The sequence below is a fragment of the Sminthopsis crassicaudata genome, chromosome 2 (genome assembly GCF_048593235.1).
Source record: "Sminthopsis crassicaudata isolate SCR6 chromosome 2, ASM4859323v1, whole genome shotgun sequence".
NCBI lineage: Eukaryota > Metazoa > Chordata > Mammalia > Dasyuromorphia > Dasyuridae > Sminthopsis > Sminthopsis crassicaudata.
Window position 1 is genome coordinate 434,661,086 of NC_133618.1, and position 18,989 is coordinate 434,680,074.

The 18,989-nt window shown below is 43.1% G+C and overlaps 1 protein-coding gene across 1 annotated transcript; it reads right to left on the reverse strand.

Moving 5' to 3' along the window:
* Positions 1 to 760: 760 nt before the first annotated feature.
* On the reverse strand, positions 761 to 18,062 carry LOC141557091 (lateral signaling target protein 2 homolog). Its single transcript, XM_074292222.1, has 13 exons — positions 17,945 to 18,062; positions 8,833 to 8,973; positions 7,248 to 7,385; positions 6,749 to 6,951; positions 6,410 to 6,499; positions 6,176 to 6,265; positions 4,430 to 4,528; positions 3,876 to 4,295; positions 3,299 to 3,387; positions 2,897 to 2,989; positions 2,233 to 2,313; positions 1,919 to 2,022; positions 761 to 1,567 (listed from the first exon to the last, which is right to left on the reverse strand). Exons 1-13 carry the CDS (start codon positions 17,984 to 17,986, stop codon positions 1,451 to 1,453), a joined length of 1,707 nt encoding a protein of 568 aa, XP_074148323.1. The 5' UTR covers positions 17,987 to 18,062; the 3' UTR covers positions 761 to 1,450.
* Positions 18,063 to 18,989: the final 927 nt, after the last annotated feature.

Below are 18,989 nucleotides of genomic sequence, written 5' to 3' on the forward strand. Positions count from 1 at the left end.
CCCAATGTTGTGTAATTATTATGACTAATTTTACCCCTGGAGAAGAGATGAGGAAATGTTCCTCCTTCCTTTTATTGGAAAGGTGAAAAAGTTGGGGCTCTGGAGTGTTGCCCAAGATGTAAGACTTGGTTGCAAGATCTGTTGCTTTTAAGTGTTTTTCTTTTTTACAAAGGAAGCTCTGGGTGGGGCGGGGAGGAGCAGGGAACAGAGTATCTGGAAATAACTATGCTGTAAGAACATATGGCATCAAGAAAGCTTGTTGTTTTGGGGTTTTTTAAGGTGATATTAAACTAAAAGAAGAATCAAGGATCAAAAATTTCAAGCTAGGTGACCTTGGAAGCTATTAGATCCAACCCTCTCAATTTACAGCTAAAGAAACAGAGATCCAGAACAGAGAAATTGGCTTGCCCAGTGTTGAACAGCTTGTAAGTATCTGAGGCCAGATTTGAACTCAGGAAGATGAGTCTTTCTGACTCCAAGTGTCTATCTGCTCCCCCAACTAGGTCCCCTGGTGGGGACTGAACAAAAATCAGGGATTATTGCCTGCCTGGTTTTATCAGGCCCTCCATAGTCTATCCCCCCCCCACAACACACACACACACACACACACACACACACACACACACACACACACACACCCTCCCTCCTTTCCTCCCTCCATCCCTTTTGGTAAAAGGCCATGAACAAATTTCATTTTTGTTTCCTTTCATCTGTCTGTCCCCCATTGCCTACCTGGCCACAAGAGAGATACAAAGACCACTTTGAAGAATGTGTCTTTAATTAAACAAAAATACACCTGTGAGCAATAGGAACCATAACTCCCTTGGCCCTTACTCCCACCAGGAAGGCAGGCACAGATGGATAAATCGGGTGTTTACAAGCCCAGACTGGCTACAATAAGAAGGTTCTCATAAAGTAAGAAGAGGCCCCTAACTTCTCTGCTCCCCTCCTTATCACTCATCGAGACATAGGTATATAAACACCTATCCATACTCACCAGGGTGCCCTCTCTGGCCCAGACTCCAGGCCTCTAAAAGGCAGGGCCAGAGATGAGAAGGGCTAAAAGGTAGGTTCAAATCTATTCTAAGAGGTCCTAATAGAAAGGAAGGAAAGCAAAGAGAATACAAAGCCCCTAGCTTCTGCCCTTTCTTGATCACTCAGTATGCACACAAAGCTTGTATAGGAGCAGTGAGAGCAGCACCCCTGAGAATTTTCAAGGATGGGGAGAAAAGAGTGCCCCAGACCCATAATCCAGGGCCCCAAGAGCCACCCCTCTCCCTAGGAGGGCAGGAGAGTTTTCTCCCAAAGGTTCTCCTTCCTGGGGCAGGTCCAGCTCCCTGGATGACTCTCCCAGGAACCTCTAGGCCTCCCTGATCCCCAGCACAGAGCCTGGAAACAGGCAGAAGCAGTTCCATCAGCTGGCTCCAAAGGCGGGTGACGAGCGGAGATGTCAGGAGCAGCCTGGAATGACGTGGGCAGCATGGCAGTGGACACACACCCGCACAGGCTTCATGTAGCCAAACCAAGGCAGAGGCATGGATTTGGATGAACATCGTGAGCAGAAGATCTGGAGGGCACGGGAGGTAGAGCTTGCTGTCTCCCCAGCTCTTCCCTCAACCCATGTCTCCAAAAAGGTCGGCACCAGGAGCTGCAGGAGGGCCTTTACTTGCTGCCCCCAGCCCCAACACTAAAAGGACCACCCTAGCATCACAGGTTCATGTTCCCAGCTTCCTGGATCCTAGGAGAGATACTGGGCTACAACTAACCTCTCCCTGGGTACCCTGGGTAAAATGCAGGGCTTGGACCAGGACAACTTTAAGGGACAGCCGAAGGCCTGAGAAATGGACCTAGAACTCATCTGTCCCTTTTCCTCCCCAGTATGCACCCTTTTTCATCTTTTCTTCCTCTACCATCCTACCTTCCCACAGTTCCGGCAGTGGTGCCTTCGGCGAGTGAGGCTAAAGGGAGTCCGGCATGCAGTGCAATGAAAACAGGCATGATCTGGGACCCAGGCAGGAGGCTCTGTAAGGCAAATGAGGAGATGAGTCTGTGAACTGTCTCCTTTGGAAACCATAGCTGGGGGGAAGGGGACAACACTGGGTACAGCTACATCTCCAGTGTGAGAGCAGTCTGAGTTTGTATGTGTTAGATACACAAGGGGAGCCCACTAAAACTCCCCCGGAACCATTAGGGCTGAGCCAGTCTGCAAGGGTGTGCTCGGACCCAACTTACCTTCTTGTCCATATTCACCACACAGGGTGCAGTCTACCAGAGGGCTAGCCAACCCACATCCTCCTTCCTCTGTTTCTTCCTCTTTGTTGGGGTCACAAGGAGAGAAGGGATGCAGAGATAAGTACAAGATTGGGAGGATGGAGCCCAGATTCAGTCCTGACTACAGACAAGATCCCTGATTTAACCACAGCCCTCCTAAGAAAGCTCCCTCCAAGTGGCCCAGGAATTGCTGCTCTCTGGGGGATGGACAATAAGAACAGAACAGGGTCATAAATTTAGAGGAGGCAAGGACCTCAGAGTTCATCTTCGGTAAATGGTGGTCACTTGGTATACTGTGTCAAGTCAAACAGATGTGTAATCAGTTCGAACACAATCATTTATACTTACTAGCTATCTGAATCTGGGCAAGTCACTCATGGCCTCAATACCCTCATCATCTGTAAGAGGAGCCTCTAAAGTCCTTTCCTCCTCCAAACTCTGAACTTAAGATCCCTTATTTAAGACATGAGGGAACTGAGACCCAGAAAGTTAAGTGGCATGCCTAAAATCACACAGATGGTAAATGGCAAGACCAGGATAATAATCTCTTCTGACTCCAAGCTCAGCGCTTTCTCCCTGCCCCCTGTAATAGGAGCTGGCCCTTGGGAGCCACTGGGACTCTCACCTGGCCCAGGCTTAGATACCACCACCTGGAACACCATATGCAGGATGGCTCGAAGTTCACTGGCAAAGTTGGTCTGCAACTGGTCAGCTACACCTAGTGGGCAGAAGGTGCAACAATGGCTCTTTCCTCCACTCCCCCCACCCTCTTACCTTGACGGGCTCTGGAAGGGTTGGAAGAGAGTTCTTCAGCCTTCCTCCAGAGTTACCCCTTTCCCTCCCAGACTTGATCCTTTTCATCAGCTGTGTTGATGATGCAAAGAGTAAGGATGTCCCTCAACTTAACTCAATACAGACACCAAGGCCCTACAGACTACTGCCCACCTCTTCTTTGCCCATGTTCATGTAAAAGACCCCAATCCTGAGCTTGTTCTTCCCCTTTCCCCTTCCACCAAAAGGCCCTCACCTGAGATACAAACAAAGAGAGAGTGAAGCATGGTCTGAGGGCTCGAGTAGCTGCTCCGGAGTGCCCAGCCCATCTCTGCCTGCAAGGACCTGTCCCAGGAAGAGAGAGGCTCAGAAGGGTCACCTGTCCCAAAGGCAGCAGAAAGGCTGCTGGGAGAAGAGAGCTACCCCAAGTCTCCCCCTGAACCTGGGACAAAATGGGACTTTGGAATGGGTTGGGATGGCATGGGATAGGGCAAGAAGGGAAAAGATCAGCACATACACTCCAGAATTCTGAGATTTCAAAATTAAAAAGGAATCTAAAAAATCGAACTCCCCACTTTCCAAACAAGCAAACAGAAGTTTAGAGGGGAGGGGGGCGTGTCAGAGCCCAAGTGTTCTACCTTTTAGTCTCTTAAGATTCCTAAGACAATTGAAATAAGAACCATTCTGAGCCATAAACCTGAGCTGGGATCAGCTTGGGTGAGACCAACCTTGCTGGCCTCTGGGCAATCAAGACCCTGAAACTCTAAGATAGGGCTGGGGAAAGGCTCTTGACCTTTAGTTTCCAGAATCACATCTCCTAGCTGAAGACTTACCTGGCAGTCGCCAGCTGGTCTTGCCCAACATCTTGGTGGACACCACATCTTCTGGGCTCTTGTCTCCCTGGCTCTCTTAAATGCTGGACAGTGCCTGGGGACTCAGCTTTAGTGGGTACTTGTAACATCAAGGGGCGGGCAGCATCTCCAGAGTCAGTCCATAGGAAGGAGGTACCTGGCTTGGTTCCCAGACTCTCACTTGATGCTTTTAATCCCTGATCTGGACAAGCAGGGGTTGGATTCTGCTTGAAGGGCACTTGTGGGGCAGGTTGTAGGGTCCTGACCCCAGGTTGACAAGAAGTGTTAGCTACTGAACTCTTTTGTCTGGGATTGTCCATTGCCTCCCAGGGGATATCTGCCATACACAGGCTCCGTTCAAGTGTGAAGAGTTCATCAGCTGATAATACTATCAATAAGGCCCTGTGGGAGGAGAAGGGCCAAAATGGGTTCGGAATCCTTAGTTGACCACCTGAGCCCTATTCCATCCAACACAAGACCACAGGACCTCCCCAAACCAGACCAATGGGAACTATCTCATTTCCCTCCCTGCTTACTGGATCTTCTGCAAAAGATTTTGAAAGGGACTGAAGACAAAAGCTGTAGCATCAGGTGGGTCCAGGCTCAGAGGGCCCTCAGGGTGAATGAGAAGACCACTGTGGAGCAAAAGATATGTGTTAGGACCTTTCCCAATCCCTGTCACCAGAACTCATCTCATATCCAGGCCCTGAGAAATATTTAATATGAAAAAAGTCCTAAACTAAAGTTAAAATGTTTACTGTACAAGAATGGGGATGTGGGGAGGGAGAAAGGAATTTATGGCTAGAAAGCAGTTTATCTTTTGTTTGTAGCAATTCTTTTTGTAGTGGCAAGGAACTGGAAATTGAGTGAATGCCCTTCAGTTGGAAAATGGATGAATATGTTATGGTATATGAATGTAATGGAATATTATTATTCTATGAAAAATGATGAGCAAGTGCATTTCAGAAAAACTTGGAAAGACTTAAATGAACTGATGCTAAGTGAAGGGAGCAGAACTAAGACAACACTATATACAGTAACAACAATGTGGTGATGCATAATATGACAAATATGGAAATCAGACCAAAAGGGGAAAAAACATGAGAAAAAAACAAACAAAAAAAAGTGAAAATACTATCTTTCAATCCACATTCAGTGTCTATAATTCTCTCTTTGGTTGTGGATAACATTGTCCATCTCAAGCCTATTGGAATTGCCTTGAATCATTGCATTGATAAGAAGGGCCAAGTCCATCACAGTTGATCCTCACATAATCTTGTTGGTCTTGGATACAATATTGTTTTGGGTCTGTTTATTTCACTCTTAGCTAAGTGTAAGCATTTCCAGGTTTTTCTAAAATCAGCCTTCTCATCATTTCTTATAGAATAATATTCCATATATTCATATACTATGATTTATTCAGCCATTTCCCAACTAATGAGCATCCACTCAATTTCTAGTTCCTTGCCACTACAAAAAAGGGAAACCAGGTTTTTTTGGTTTTGTTTTGTTTGTTTTTGCTGCTGAGGCAACTGGAGTTAAATGATTTACCCAGGGTCACACAGCCAAGAAGTGTTAAGTATCTGAGGCCACATTTGAACTCAGGTCCTCCTGAATTCAGGGATGGTGCTTCAAGTAGTTTATTTTTAAAAGATGCTGAGGTCTTTGTGGACCACAAACTCAATGAGTTCCCAAAGTATATTTAATGTTGCATTTAACTAATGATAAAAATTAAAGATTGTCAGAACTGGAAGGAACTTTTAGCAATCACTGATCCATTTCCTTCCTTTAAGGGCATGCTTATTTTCATTGGCCCCACTGAGCCTGACTATATTTTGTTGTAGTTGGCAGAACTAGGAATTCAGGGCAGACTCTTCAAAGAGACAGATTCCAACCTCAAAAAGGGAAAAGCCTTCTAAGAATTATTACTCTCCAGAAGTAAAAAAAGGTTGTCTCAAGAAGTGATTTTAGAGTTCCTTAATGTTAAAAAGCCTTCCTGAGGCTGAAGGGGTGACTACTTAGCAGGGAGTTAAAAGATCATTTAGTCCAAACCCCTCATCTTACAACTGAAAAAACTAAGGACCAGAGGATGAAAGAAATGTCCAAAATCATTGACAGAATTCCTGCTTGCAGAAGGGATAGGATTGTTGGTTTCTGAGGTAGCTTTCAGCTTGAGATTCCATGAACATAGCTCCCTCTTCTCTTTCCCCTACTCCAAAGGCTCACAGTAGCCTAGACCTTAAGATGAGGCCCTAGAAATCCCAGAGATCTGATTCCCTCACCTGATAATAGCCAATCGAGGTATGGTCAACATGAGACTAGGGTCGTAGCTGTCAATCATCTCCTGGGTTAGGTAGCCAAGTTCCAGGGCCCTGATCCAGAAAAAAAGTAGAATTTGATGTGAGTGCCCAGTATAGCCCTGTGGTGGTCCAGCTCCAGGGAATTCTTCCATCTCCAGCTTTGTAGCTCAGTCATGCTGGGCCATCTCCTTGGGCCCTTCTCACAAGGCTATTTACCTGGCTACTGTCTCACAGAAAAGTACAGCCACTTCCTGCTGCTGCTCAAGCTCCTCTGGGGACTTCACAGGGGCTACCATTGCCACATAGCTGAGAAAAAAGTGTGACAGTCAGATCCATCCCCTGCTAGCTCTTCCAGCTACTAGAATAGTGATGATGGCAGAGACCTGACTGCTGCTGAGCCCATCCTCCCTCACCCCCGTGTCCCACAGGCTCTCTCCAGTCAAGCAGATGGCGGAACTTCAGAGCTCACCTAAGAAGCTGAGAGTACAGTACCCAAAAGTAGTCACTGCCTATCCACATCTCCCAGCCAGATCTCTTCCCCAGCCTTAGCCTTACTTGAACTCAAAGTCGGCAAAGAGGTTGTCAAAACGCAGCAGGGCAGAACGCAGATTCTGAGAACAGGGCCCAGGGCGGCTGAGACTCTGCTCCCGAAGGAGGGCCCGAGCCTGCTCTAGGCTCAGCAGCAGGTCCCGGGCTAAAGGCTGGAGCAGCTGTTGGGCACGCACATCCGCTTCCACAAAGGAGCCAGCCACCAGGCACTGAAGGTGAACACAGGGGGCTGGGCTAGAATGGGATGGATCAGCAGTCCCTGGGGAAGGGCTGGGGCAATATCAAAGAATAACAGGCACAGGGTGGAAGGGAAGGAGCAATAGCTAAGCCACTGAGATCAGCCCCACACCAGTTCTTAGAAGGATGAAGGGCCATATAAGTGGACCACTGCTGGCTTAAAAAGGGAAGGGGCTGATTGGCAATTTGGGCATCTTCCCTCAACAGAGGGGAGCAGAGACCCTAGCTCGGTATGTGGGGTGTTCATAGGCTAACTATGTTCACTAACCTCAGCAGCAAAGAGCACATGGGACCCCAGGCTCACTCCCAGCAGTTCTTCTGGGAACTTGGCCACATAGTCTCGAGGCCTTCGATCACCAGACAGAGTCTCCTCCATTATCTGCTCCATCACTGCCAATAGCTGCTCCTGGGGCACCAGGCAAAGCATAAAATCCAATCAAAACCTCTTATTCCAACCCAGTCTTCCCACTTCAAGATCTCAGATTCTGGGATTCCCCATATAGCTCCTTCCCTTCTTCTGCTCACTAGAGAATCACTTTTTTGCTCCCAACCCCTCAGGGCAGCCCTTCCCTACTCCTCTTTCTTCAGTACCTAGCTCTGTGCTTGAAAGGGAAGCTTGGATACATATCACCCAAGAACCAAGCCAGTGCCTCACCAGCACCTAAACCCCTGGGTTGAAGAATGTAGGTATTATAGATTCCTAGACTGGGAGCCAGAAATCCTGGCTAGGGGCCCTAGCTCAGCTGTTTACTATTTATGTCCTTGGGCAGACACTTCCACTTCCTGGACCTCAGTTTCCTTATCTATAAAATGGATTAAATGATCTTTAAGCTCCCTTCCAGGACTAACATTCTATGAATTGCTATGAACCCAATGTGCCCCTCCCTTTAGGTCCCTGTTTCTGTCCATGGTGCTGCCAGCCACTCTGTTGTCATCTTTGACACTTTTCTCTTCTTCCACTTCTACATCCAGCTACTAGTCCTGTTTCTGCCTCCAGAATCCTTAGTCCAGATCTTCATCATCAATTTAAAAATAAACTTACTGATAGTTTTTGTTTTTATGTCATCTTCATTTCCAAATATGTTCCTCACCCTCTTCTTCTACTCCACAAGCTATGCTTTGTAACAAAGAATAAAGAGTTGCCAGTAGAAGTTTCACACATTGGACAATACATCTGCTGAACTTCCACCTCAAATAAAGGAAGAAAGTACATTTCCTCCTTCACCTCTTTTATAGGGCCAAACTTGGTTATTATAATCACACATCATTCATGATGCATTTTGGTCCTTTTAATTTATATAATCATACTCATTCTGTCTGCTTTTTTTTTCTTGGTTCTCCTTGATTCATTCTATATTTATTTATATAAGTTTTTCTATAATTGAATTCTTCAAAGAATTACATTTATTTATCAATCTATTTAGCCAGTTTTTAATCAATGGATTGTGCTTTACTAACACCAAAAAACATGAATGTTTTTTCCTACGAAAATTTTGGCATATGTGAGACTCTCTCTGTCTTTGACCTCACTGGGGCATATGTCTAGCAATGGGATTTCTGTGTCACTTTTTTTTTTCTTTAAGTGTAATTTCTAATTGCGTTTTAGATTGGTTAGACCAATTAGTAATTACACTTTTCAAAAAGTGACTAACACTAACTATACCCTTTGGCCTCCTCATCTCTTATTGACAGTCTCCTAACTGGTTTTCCTTCCTCTAGTCTTTCCCCTCCCTAGTCCATTAGGCACAGGCCCCAAGGGGAAAGGTTTATCTTACTGGTGGTAAGAGTAGGGCAGAGGGAACCACAAGTGGTGTACAAAGGGCCTATCTAATGTTGGGGGAAGAGAAACATACCTGGCTGGCATGAAGTTGATTCAGCAGCACCAGATAGTGCTGAGGGTCTTCCTGTACATCAAGGCAGATGATTTCGGTTACCACTTGTGTCACCCGTTCATCAGCAAAGAAAAATTGAGCCAGCAGCCGAGGATCTGACCTCTGAGTAAGAAAGGTAGGAGTTAGGGCTGAGTCAATACTCCTCTGAGAGCCCCACCCACACTCCAGGTTCCTAGGGACTAGGTTTGAAGTCAAAAGATATGTATCTAATACCAGTTCTGTCACTTCCAACCAGTATGACTTTGGGCAAATCATTTAATCCCTATTGGTCTCAGTTTCCTCCCCTGTAGAATCAGAACATTGGGCTAGATCAGTGTTTCTCAAGAGGGTAGTCTAGAGAATCCTGGGGGATTTCTGAAACCCTTTCAGAGGGTCTCCAAATTCATAACTAATTTTTATTTCTAATACAATAAATGTCAATATAATCCATATAAACAAAGACTCTTTGGACAGATACTCAATAATTTTTAATAATATAAAGATACTGAGAACTTAAGTTTGAGAATCACTGTCTAGAAGACTATTCAGGGCCTTTATAGCTTTAAACATCTGATTCTTTGGGTTATGAGCTGGGTAGGGCTTAGCATGGATGCCTTCTGGTTGTGGAAAATGTTGAATGACTTCACATTCGATGAAATTTACTACCGGTTATAGACATTGGAGCATTTTAGAATCAGCTATGTAGTCAGGACACTAAATATTTACAAGAGTCAATTTAAACATCAAAACATAAAAATGAATAAAGTCAAGCAACTTGAATAATTTAAACACATTTGCTGTCTCCAAAGCCTCCAGGGGCCCAGGACTAAGGGAGACTATAGACCCAACTCTCATGTCCATTACCCATAGGCTACTGAGCTCCTGGATGAATATAATCTCTTTCAGTCTTAGCATGAAGGTAGAGAAGAGAACGTGTTAGGGAAGGAATATGAATTTATATAGTGACAAGCACTTTACAAATATCATCTCATTTAATCCAATTATTATTTCCATCTTAAATGGCAGAAATTGAGGTGGGGGCAGCTAGGTGGTGCAGTGGATAGAGCACCAGCCTTGAATTCAGAAGGATCTGAGTTCAAATCTAGTCTCAGACACTTAACACTTCCTAGCTGTGTGACCCTGGCAAGTCACTTAACCCCAGCCTCAGGAAAAAAAAAAAAAAAAAAAAAAAAAAAGAAAGAAATTGAGACAAACAGGTTAAGCAATTTGCCCAGGTCATACAACTTGTAGACAACTAACATGACAATGGATCTAAACTCAGTTCTTTCTGACCCCAAGCCCAGTTCTTGGTTCCTGTGCCACGCAGATGCTCCAGATTACAGTAGGACATAGAAAGGGCTGAGAGGAGAGCTGTGTACCATCTTTCAGAGGCAGTTGGGTAGCCTAGCTACTACTCTGAACCTGGAGTCAGCACAAACCTGGACTAGAATCCTGATCTCACTTAATTTATTGCTTGTGGCAATAAACAAGTCTCTCAATCTCGAGACTTGATTATACATAAAATGGGGACATTACCCCTTGCAATAACTGTCTCACAGGATAACTGGGAGGACAGAATGGGCTCATGCCCATAAACCTCTACAAATCTTAAAGTATCACCTAAAGGTTAGTTACTATTAGGCTCAGTCTGGACTGCAGACATCCACACATTGAACTCAAACACAACATGCCCCAAATCTCTTTCTTCTGGTCTTGAGGGATGCAGGTAGAAGGTGGGGTAGGAATTAACCCACATTAATTTTGGAAATTCTGTGCTGAAGCACAGTGTCCTGATCCTTGATTAAGTGTAAACTGACCTTCCCAGATATCTCGATAGCCCCAGATCAAATTTTGGGGGCTGTTAGGTGGGGCCACTGTGCACAGAGTATCCAGTGTGGAGTTAGGAAGACTCATCCTCCTGAGTTCAAATCTGACCCCACACATAGCTTACTAGCTGTGTTTTCCTGGGCAAATCACTTAACCCTGTTTGCCTCAGTTTCCACAGCTGTCAAATGAGCTAGAGAAGGAAATAGCAAACCACTCAATACCCCAAGTAGGGTCACAAAGAGTTAGACACACCTGAACAACAAACAAAAACCTTTTACATTTCATTCACCCATCCACTACATAACTAAGTTCACTATTTGTTCTTCTACCTGCAACTCAACTCCCTTATCTGGACACAATTCTTTTGGGTGTAATCTTTCTCATTAGAATGTAAGCTCCTTGAGGTTAGAGACTCTCATTTTTAAATTCAAATCCCTAGGCTTAGCACAATAGTAGGTGCTTATTAAAAACTTAAGAAAAGTCTATTTTCCATATTAAAAACCCTGGTGTTTATCTTAAACCCTTGCATTCTACCTCACTTTTCACATTTGTTCAATGACCAGATGCTGTCAGTGAACCACTAAAACCTCTCTGAAATCTTTCTTCTCTCCATTTCTGCTATTACCACCCTCACTACTATATTCCTGGTCTATTACAACAGTCTCCTAAGCCTCTGGCTCCATTTTTCTCCTCACTTAAATCCATTCTTCATACCACTCTAAGAATAATCTTTGTAGGGATGTACTGAAAACAATTTGAAGCAGAGAGCCAAATATTAAATTTCCAATGTGAGCATTTATGTCTAGGAAATGTGAAAAGACTACAAATCAGTGTTTCATTTATTGTTTTGTTGATTGTCTAGGCTCACCAAGTAATGGAGAAAATATTAAAAATGTAGACTCAATTTAAATGGATGTCATGTGCCCATTTTCTGGAGAGCTGGTTGTTAAATATTGACCCCCATATCCACATAATTATACTCAAAAATTAAATTCAACTCAACATGCTTTTAGTTGTCAACTACAGGGTGCACTATCTTAGGTATTGTATTGCTTAAGAAAAAAACTGCAAAGAAAAAAATGAGACAGTCCCTTCCCTCTCTAATAGCTTATGCTATTATAATATAAATAATAGTTTCCTATTTTCTAAGAAAACTTTGAACTCATTTGGCCTGGCATTCAGGGTCTTCCACAAACTGACACCCTTCCACCTGCCTAGCTTTATTTCATAGTACTTGTCTTGAAATCCACTATGGTCTTAACAAATTGAATGGTTCTTACCTTGAAAAAAAATGTCATTTGCTTTCTTGGTTTTGCTCACTATGCTAACTATATATTTAAAAAAACCCAACAACTATATATTCATTTGAAATTCATTCATGAAGCATTTATAAAGTCCCTCTTATGTGCTTAATGAAAATCTAAAAACACAATGGAATAGGTTCTCCCTTCAAAGCCTTTACATTCTACTGAAGGAAAATTATATACTCATTACATATATAAAACTCATTTGAAGAAAATATAGACATTTCAATATAGTATGGGAAGGGATTGGCAACTAAGGTTGGGGCAGAGAATCAGGATGTAAATCTCTTTCACTCTTCAGCTATCAAATTTCTATCCATCCTTTAAAACTCATCTCAAACTATCTCATGAAATCTTGCTATATAATACTTTCTAACTGTTGATACAGTAGGTGTAGTGCTCAGGACAGAATATTGGAATGGTAGTCAGAACCTTAGGTTTGACTCCTTGCTTTAAAATCTGACCCTTGATGATAATCAGATGCATGATGATCATTGAGCCCTTAAAAGTCTCAGTTTACTTAGGTAAAAATGGGAATACTAATATCTATAATTCCTATTTCACAAGACTTCAAAGGAACTAATGTCTATAAAATACTTTAAAGCCCCAAATAAAAGTCAAGTATTATTATTCAGTTGATCAATATACACTTATTAAGTGCTTGATATATTCCCTATATTAGATATGCAAAGAAAAGCAAAAAACATACTACATGCAAACAGTTGTCAGTCAACTAGTATTAATTTTTGAAAATAAGTTTTTATTGATATCTCCTATTTCTTTTTTCATCATAGATATCCCAAGTATCCTTCCTTTGATCCATCCCATCCATTCCTTTGGAGGGAATAATTTTGACAGAGAAGTAAAGACAGAAACCAGATTACAAGAAGTTGAGGAGAGTAAGGAAGTAGAGTTTTAGGTAGATAGCTTTTTCGATAAGTTTGTCATAGAAGGGAGGAGAGAGATAGAATAGAAAGGCTTAAGAGTGGGCAGATTGGAACTTGTTTGTATTAGGTGTGAAGGAGCTAGTGAAGAGGGAGAGACTGAAAATGCATCAGGCTAGTACAGTCGCACTCTACTCTGAGTAACAAAGGGCTTCTCTGAGAGATCTTGCGTCTAGGTTTGTTTCTTCATATAAATTTTTTATTTAAACAAGTTTTTATTTATATTTTCTATTTTTATACAACCAAACATCCTACATGTGTCCAATTCCCTTGCCCTCTCTGAGAGCCATTCCATAAAATAAATAGTATGTTTTAAAAAGGAAAAATGTCAGTACAACTGATCAATACACTGAAAATATCTGAGAACATATGCAAGTATAACTGTGTTTCTCCTCCTTCAATGAAAAGGATGGTTTCCTGTGTCCATTCATACTTGATTGCTCTATTTTTCTTTCTTTCTTTTTTCTTAAGGGGGGAGAGTGAAGGGAGAGAAGCAATTGAAGTTAAATGACTTGCCCAGCTATTAAATGTCAGAGGCTAGCTTTGAACTCAAGTACTCTATCCACTGCCCCACGTAGGGGCCACCGAGTTCCACTTAATCTTTATAATTTTGTTATATTTACCTTTGATTTTTTGGGTGTGTCGTTCTTCTGTCCATTTATATTCTTGTAATTATTGTCTATTGTTTTCTTGGTTATCCTTATTTCAGTCAGTTCATATAGATCTTTTCTGTAATTCTTTATATTCATCATAATCATTTCTTACAATACTTTAATATTCCATTATATTAATACACTACAATTTATTTAACCATTCTTCAGTCAATGAGCATCTACTTTGTTTCCAATTCTTAGCAATCAAAAAATGTGCTGCTATAAATAATTTTAAGTGTATGGGGTCTTTTTTCTTATTGATGGCTTCTTTGGGGCATAAGCCCAATCATGAAATCCCTAATTCAAAGGATATGAAACACATTATTTTTTCATTATAGTTTTTATTTACCAGATATATGCATGGATAATTTTACAGCATTGACAATTGCCAAACCTTTTGTTCCAATTTTTCCCCTCCTTCCCCCCACCCCCACCCCAGATGGCAGGTTGACCAATACATGTTAAATATGTTAAAATATAAGTTAAATACAATATATTGTATACATGTCCAAATAGTTATTTTGCTATCAATCTATTCTTTAACTAGTGATGGATGGTTTTGATGACTGCTGCTAAATATTGTTTGAGGTAGAAGTACGAATCCCCTTTTATTCTTGCTTCTTTTCATAAATTCCCTTGATATTCTAGATCTTTTGTTTTTCTAAATGAAATTTGTTATTATTTTGTCAAATTCTATAGTTTCCTCTTTGCAATTTGGTTGGTATAGTATTAAAAGTATGAATTAATTTTGGCAATATTCTAATTTTTATTATTTTGGCATTGCTTTGCCATGAGCATTGAGTATTGCTCCAGCTATTTAGGTTTGTTTGTTTTTTAATTTCTATAAGGAACACTTTGTAATTGAATCTATATAAGTCTTTTGTACATTTGGGGAAGTTGATCCCCAGACATTTTATGCATTTTTTAATTATTTGGAATAGGATTTTACTTTTCATTATTGCTTCTTCTGTTTTGTTATTCTTATATAGAAATAGTATTGATTTTGAAGATTTATTTTATAGCTTGTAATTTTACTGAAACTATTAATTGTCTCAATGGATGTCTTTGCTAATTCCCTAGGGCTTTCCAGGTAAATCATCATATCATCAGCAAACAGGGATAATTCTATATCTTCTTTATATAGCTTTATTCCTTTGATTTGTTTCTCTTGTCTGATTGCTACTACTAGGGTTCCCAGGACTATATCAAATAATAGTAGTGAGAGTGGGTATCCTTGCTTCACTCCCATATTTATTGGAAATGATTCTAGTATATCTCCATGGCATATGATATTTGCTCTAGTTTTTAAATACTCTTTATGTTATTAAAAAAGGTCCCTCTATACTTATATTTTGTAGGGCTTTTAAGCACAAAAGTGCTATGCTTTGTCAAAGACTTTTTTTGTATCTATTGAGAGAATCATGTAGTTTTAAAATGTGTTGTTGATTTTTAATACTAAGTGATTGTTTTCCTAATTTTGAATCATCCTTGCACCCCTAGTATAAATCCCACTTGATCACAATGAATGTGTGACCCTAGGCAAGTCACTTAACTTCATTTACCTTAGTTTTCCCATCTGTAAAATGGGGATAATAATAGCACCTGCCTCCTAGGGTTACTGTGAGAATCAAACGAGATAATAATTGTAATGCACCTGATGCATAGCAATTATTATTAGTCTTCACAATCTGTCCCCATTGCACTTTCCAGTCTTATTACACCTTACTTATGTCCAGTCAAACTGCCCTCCATGTTGTTCCTCATAGCACAAATTCCACCTCTAGTCTCCCAGGGGTTCTCAAACTACGGCCCGAGGGCCAGATGCGGCCCGCTGAGGACGTTTATGGGGCCCGCCAGGTTATGGCAAATGGGCTAAGGGGCGGAGACAGAGTGTGAGCTTTTGTTTTTATTATAGTCCGGCCCTCCCACAGTCTGAGGGACAGTGAACTGGCCACCTATTTAAAAAGTTTGAGGACCACTGCGAGTCTATGCCTTTGCAACGGCTGTTCCCAATGCCTGGAATGACTCACTACCACCACCACATTCCCCTGCCCCTCCCCCCCAGTGAATCTTTGTTTTCCTTCAGTGAGGTAATGGGAATGCTACTATCTGTCCAAGGTCCTTGCTTGTCCCCTGTGCTGCTAGTATCCTTGTCCCCCAAAGACTTGTATTTATTTTGTACATATTTGACATGTGAACATTTTGTAAACTTCTTAGCACAAGGCCAGTTTTACTTTTCTCTTCCTTTTGTAGGCGCTAAATAAATGCTTGATTGATCCTATGGGTACAACTTGTAAGTCCCAGGTTACTCATGTATTTAAATAAATGTAAAATCAACACAAAGCACTGGGAACCAGAGCGGAGATTGGTCAAAGAAAAAGAGAAATGTGTTAATAATGGATCGGATGATACAATGGGATACAAAGGAAAAAATTAAAACCAGCTCTTGAACTTAGGGAGCTGGTATTCTCCAGAAAACAATGGCCTATAGAGAGAAGTACAAAGAAATCTGGAATGTTGTTCACTGGTCTCAATTATGTCCTCTCCCCATGACCCCATTGGGGTTTTCTTGGCAAAGAAAAGTATCTTTAAGTAGTTGGCCATTTCCTTCTCTGTTTGGAGATGAGAAAAGTTAAGGACATTCAATTTAAAAAGTAGAGAATCGTGGGCCTGGAGATCTCCAAGGCTTCTGGTAGGGGTTGGCACTTAAGGAGTACCTAGAAGGGAGCCAAAGATTCTAAGAAGTGCAACGATGAGGGAGAGCATTCCCTGAATTGGCGCCAGTTGTTCATAGACACTGAGGCAGGAATGGAACTACAAAGAGTATAGTTTGGTGAGAATGAAGATTAGTTTGAACTGGACAGAGAAGTTGGGCGGCTGGATGACACCATAGTGCCCAGAATGCTGGGTCTGGATTTGGATACCGCCTTAGGCACTTACTAGCTATATATTCCCAACCCTGTTTGCCTCAGTTTCTGGAAAATGAGCTGGAAAAGGAAATGGCAAATCACTTGAGTATCTCTGCCAAGAAAACCCAAATGGAGTCAACAAGAGTCAGACATGACTGAATAACAATAAAGAAAAGTGAAGGGTTTTTAAAAGCCTGGGTTGTTTTGTTATTTCATTCTATAGGCTACAGAGAGCCACAGAAGCTGCTTGGGCAGGAGAGACCTGTGTGTTAAGAGACATCAATCAGTCTGGCAGCTAAGCGGAGGACAAAATAGAGGAAATAAAGAGAAAGGAGGCAGGAAGACCAATGAGGAGATTTTTCAGTAGCTTAGGAGAGAAGTGATAGGAATCTAAACTATGGAAACTGAGGCTCAGAAAAACTAATTTGCTCATAGCCACACAGCTAGTAAATCTCAGAGCTGAACCTAGCCATTATGATGACCGAGACCATTATTTTTTTAAAGTGGCCCTGCAGCAGACAGGCTCCAAGGCCAATTAAATTGTTAAAGCTTGGAGCCGAAGAGGAAGAAGCGGGTAATTTCATGGGCAGAGTTCTCCTGACTCTGGTACTCTTAGCTCTGCTCTATTGTAAATGAATGAATGAATGAGGGGAAATAGGGAAAGGCTAATTTCCTATATTGACCAGTCCATGACTAGTCTAGAAAGCCCTAAGAAGTTTCTTCAAGTCCTGGGGGGGAGGGGTACAAACTCTGACTCACCCCCCTCCCAACACCTCCTCCCCTCCACTTACTCCACCTCCTCAAACCCTTTGGAAAAACTGAGTTCAGAAGGAACAGGATTGACTGGAAGAGGCCTAACTTAGGAAAAGAAGCAAAGGCCGGTCCTAATCCCTGCATGGTGAACCGGCCATAGTCCTCCAACCACCATCCAGCTTTCTACTCAGCCCAGGGGCTGGTTGTCCCCTCCAAGGAGAGGCCGTTCTCACTCTTTGGTGGTCCTCAACTCGTTTCTTCGATTCCTCACCACCTCTCCTGACCTGGGATACCTTCTGGATAAATCCCGAGGGGCCCGTCAGGGTTACACTGCGGACGCGCCCCATCTCCCCTCAGAGCTCCAGTATGACACCTCCCCCCAAAATGCCGGGGGGGGGGGCCGGCGTGGCTTGCTTTGCCTATCCCTCCTCACCCCCACCGGTAGCTCCCAGGAGGAGGAGAGCCGCCCGCAAGGAGGGAGACGGGAAGGGGGTAGCAGAGGAAGTTTCTTCCCTTTTCAGAAAGTGTCTTTACAACCCGCGCAGGGGAGAGGGTCTGGAAGAAGGAACAACAGGAAGGGACTCATTTGTTTGCTGGCGGGGATTCGGAAAGCTCCCATTAGGAAGGGCAGGGGAGGAGAAGCTGCGCTGGGGTCCAACCTAGGGCACAGACTGCGGGAAGAAGATGAAGATTAGGGGATTTACCTTAGGCCGATTCAACCACTTCCTCAGGGCGGCCGGCAGCATGGCAGGATCCAGAGAGGGGACAGCTGCTCCACCTCACCTAGGCCGCCTCACCTTGGCTGAGCAGGAGCAAGCCTTGCCCCACCCCCGCGCGCGCACCCCGCCCCGCCTGGCCCGCGGTGGGCTGGCCCTGGCAATGTGCGGGGAGGAGGGATAGACCCCAGCCGTGGGCTCCCCCGGAGTCTGGATGCCCGCCCGGCCAGCGAGGCAGGCTCCGGAGTCCTAGAAAGTCAGAGCCGAAGTGAGTACCGGGATAATGGTATTACTCATCCCGGTTCATTCAGAGAGGAACCGAGGGGAGGAAGTTCTTTAGTGACAGGAGACAGAACTGGAACCAAAGGCTCTTAGCTTGGGCTCAACTCTGCCTCCCTGCGCTCCTTGGGGCTCGGTGATCTCATCTGTAAAATGGGTATAATAATGCTTGCCTACTCAGCACCCCGGCTGAAGTAAGGAAAATATTTTGTAAAATTCCTGAGCATTAAAGGAATGGCAGTTGCTATTCGGGCAGCTAGGTGGCGTCATAGTGCACAGAGCGCTGGTCCTTAAATCAGTTGTTCAAATATGGCCTCAAGACATTTATGGGCTGTGTGCCCCTGGCAAGTCACTTAACCCTGCGTGCCTCAGTTTACGCATCTGTAAAATGAACTGGAGAGGGAAATGGCAAACCCACTTCAGTATCTCTGCCAAGGAAATCCCATATGAGGTCATAAAAAGTCAGTTATCACAACAACAATTGTTATTTTGCTCTGGATTATTCTGGAACAGCCTACTATGTTAACTACTGTGTTAAATCCTGGGATATAAATAAATGCAAAAAGTAGCTCCCGCCTTAAAGTAACTCACAGCCTAACGGGGAAAGCAACATACACATAACTTTTTACAAACAGGATTGACACAGAACAAATTAAAGGCTGCTAGTGGTATTGTAGATAAATCCCAGGACTTGAAGTCAGGAAGAGCTAAATTCAAATTCAGCCTCAGACGTTCTCCAGCTAAGATCCCCGGC